Source organism: Onychostoma macrolepis, chromosome 22 (genome assembly GCF_012432095.1).
Source record: "Onychostoma macrolepis isolate SWU-2019 chromosome 22, ASM1243209v1, whole genome shotgun sequence".
Lineage (NCBI taxonomy): Eukaryota > Metazoa > Chordata > Actinopteri > Cypriniformes > Cyprinidae > Onychostoma > Onychostoma macrolepis.
In genome coordinates this window covers 22523648-22526845 of record NC_081176.1, presented here as the reverse complement: position 1 = coordinate 22526845, position 3198 = coordinate 22523648, and the positions used below count along the sequence as shown (strand labels likewise).

General features: G+C 40.2%; 1 protein-coding gene across 1 annotated transcript; it reads right to left on the bottom strand.

The window, feature by feature from the left end:
• Positions 1-1558: 1558 nt before the first annotated feature.
• Positions 1559-2329, bottom strand: LOC131529832 (zinc finger MYM-type protein 5-like). The gene is made up of 2 exons (XM_058759759.1): positions 2207-2329; positions 1559-2004 (listed from the first exon to the last, which is right to left on the bottom strand). The coding sequence occupies exons 1-2, from the start codon at positions 2295-2297 to the stop codon at positions 1577-1579; spliced, it is 519 nt and encodes a 172-aa protein (XP_058615742.1). The 5' UTR covers positions 2298-2329; the 3' UTR covers positions 1559-1576.
• Positions 2330-3198: the final 869 nt, after the last annotated feature.

Here is a 3198-nt window from a genome sequence, read left to right as displayed (position 1 = left end):
GTACACATGGGGTACTTTTTATCCATGTGTTCACCAAACCCATCTTGAGTGTTTGCTGCTAAAAAGCTAATTTTTTTTGTTTCATCTGACCATAGAAGCCAGTCCCATTTGAAGTTCCAGTCGTGTCTGATAACTGAATATGCTAGAGTTTGTTTTTGGATGAGCTAGGAGAATTTTTCTTGAAACCCTCCCAAACAACATGTGGTGATGTAGGTGCTGTTTGACAATTTTTTTTAAGGTTTTCTGACCCCCAAGACTCAACTATTTTCTGCAATTATCCAGCTGTGGTCCTTGGAGAGTCTTTAGCCACTCAAACTCTCCTCCTCACCGTGCATTAGGACGATATAGACACACGTCCTCTTCCAGTCAGTTTAGTAACATTTTATGTTGATTGGAAATTCTTTATTATTGCCCTGATGGTGGAAATGGGAATTTCCACTGCTCTAGCTCTTTTCTTAAAGCCACTTCACTAATTTGTGAAGCTCAATTATCTTTTGCTGCACATCAGAAATACATTATTTGGTTTTTCTCATTGTGATGGATGATTAAGGGAATTTGGGCTTTGTTTTCCCTCCTATTTATATTTCTGTGAAACAGGAAGCCATGGCTGGATAATTTCATGTTCATAATCACCCTGGAGTGCTCAAAATTGTGAATATGAATGGGAATATACTTCAGAGATATTTTACTCATAAGAATTTCTAGGGGTGCCAATAACTGTGTCCAACATGTATTTCAGAAAAACATTTATTTCATAGTGATATTTCCCCCCATTTTAAATTCTTATTATCCAATAAAAGGTTAGATTTTTGTGATTTAAAAAAAAAAATAAAAGATCAAAAGGATTTACAATGTAGATTCATTTTCACAGCCTTCTTTGATCATATTTACCAAGGGTGCCGATATTTTTGGCCATGACTGTATGTGCCCCACATGGCACAAACAGAGCTCGGGGATTCTTTTCTAAGAGCCTGGCTTGAACTCGCTTATGTTTGCCCCGTTGTCATATGATTGTCCTCTGCAGTCTTCAAAAGGAATTCCCAACTCCTCAAGTCTCGTCAGGATCATGGATGCCAAGTGCTGGCCTGTGGACTTCTCTGCCTCCAAAAATCCCATAAAATGTTCCCTGATATGGGGCTTCTCCATCAGTGACACCACTCTAATGACCACTGACAACTGTTCTGTGTGGCTTATATCTGGGCTGCAGTCCAGAATTATTGAAAAAAACTTTGCCTGCTTGATGTCATCTATAGCAGATATGATTTTACTGCTCAACAAATCAATCAGCTCATTCTGCACATGATGTCCTAGGTAGCTGTTGTGACTTGCTGTTCCTCTTTCGACACGGTTAAGGTGATCTTCCATAATGGGATCAAACCTGGCCATAAGTTCGACCTCTTTGAGAAAATTCCCATTTGATGGTGTGAACAGTGTTTCTGTGTGTCCCCTTAGAGACAAATTTCAGAACTGCCAGTGACTGCACAATAGCAGTGAGATGTGTCAGCACTGCTCTCCATCTCATTCTCTCAGCCTCCAGAAGTGCCACCTGCTGCTTATCAATAGTTTCCCCACTTCTTTACCTCACTGCCAGTTCCTTCCATGCTTTCATGCAATTGAGGTGTTCTGGACTGTTTTCATGTGATGTGAGGTGAGTGCTCGCATGCTTCCAATTTGCCATTCCTGAACTTGTTAAATGAATGTTCCTCTTGGAAAACAATTTGCAGCAGAAGCAAAAGAGGCTGTTGTTCTTCATGGAATACATCAGACAACCTCTTGCCATCTTTTCACCACTAACTAATGTCTTCTTAAAATATTGGTGGTGGCAACTTCTTCCATCACTCTCATTCCTACGGAAAACAAAGTCAGGTGGCAACCTACTTGGTCCTGTGCGAACCAACTCAGTCCGAATCCTGTCAGTCAGAGTTAAGGGCCAGTTAGCAGGGTCAGTTGACAGAGGCTCATCCTCAGCAGTGGGGCTGAGTGGGGGTTCAGCTCCAGACATTTCTATCAGACAACATATTGGCACATTACTCAAAGCACATAGCAGTGGAACATAACACATAGGCCTACTCAGAAATGATCAGAAATATTAAAATTACATTAAATTGCAGTTGTCCAGTTGTCTTGTAGCCTAGGCATACCCCCTCTACACAAATACACACACACAGAGAGAGAGAGAGAGACAGAGAGACATGCAAAAACCCACCTGAAGGCTCATGCTGGGTAGAAGTAGAGGCAAAGAGGTCTTCATCCTCAATATCAGATATTTGTGGAGACATATGAGTAGCTGAGGACATGGATGGTAGCTCATCCTGAAGGGTAGAGACCATTCTAGCAGAGTCCTGTGTAATGGGGGAGGTGGGTGGCTCATCCTGACCAGTGGCAGAGGACGCTCCAAAATATTTTAGGAGTGCCCCTGAAATTGCAATTGAATTGCAATTGAAATTGACATCAAAAGACCGTAGGCTACAATATAACTCTTATGAATTGCAAATTTAAATAAACATGTCCTTACATGCTAAATGTCTGTCATGACTCATTAGACGCTATATTAATCTAATCTAATCTAATCTAATCTAAGGGAGGAACAATTAGCTCCTTGGTTACTGCCTCGAATTATATGCTTTGTCACGTATAACAGAGTTAAAGCAAATGGCAAATGTTCGTCTTTGAAACTACCTACACATATGTAAATTCCGTTGGCTAATTACAGGGCCCAACATTAACCCAAATGATGGAAATAAATAATAACTGTACATGTAACAGTTTTGTTGCAAAGCACAAATTTATGGTGAAATTAGATCTCGTGTTTGTTGAGTTAAGACAGAATTATTGTTGTATAAGCATAGCAAGCATCATAGCAAGAAGGCTAACAAACGTAAGAGTTAACGTTATACCACCAATTAACATTAGCCCTTCATTGATGACATGGATACCGTAATCATACAGAGAGAACGTAGTTGCATACCTTTATCTTTTGCTCTTTTCTCCTCTTTTCTTTTTTTCCTAAATTGGGCACCTGACGGCTTTGACCTTTTTCTCTCCATCGCTGTGTTTATTTGGCACTCGACAATCAACAGATTTCCCATCCCCCAACACTGTCACTCATGACCAGAAGTCAAGACTAAACCAATTCACCTCCACATAATCTTTTTGTATTACCTATTTTTATTAGCCATTTCACACAATTCAGAAAAA

What these genes read in the sequence shown, in the direction of transcription:
- LOC131529832 (XM_058759759.1), bottom strand. Translation starts at nt 2,297, where the DNA reads ATGTCCTCAGCTACTCATATGTCTCCACAAATATCTGATATTGAGGAT. An exon ending in TACCCAGCATGAGCCTTCAG is followed by an intron (nt 2,005 to 2,206) that starts GTGGGTTTTTGC and finishes GTTGTCTGATAG; the next exon opens with AAATGTCTGGAGCTGAACCC.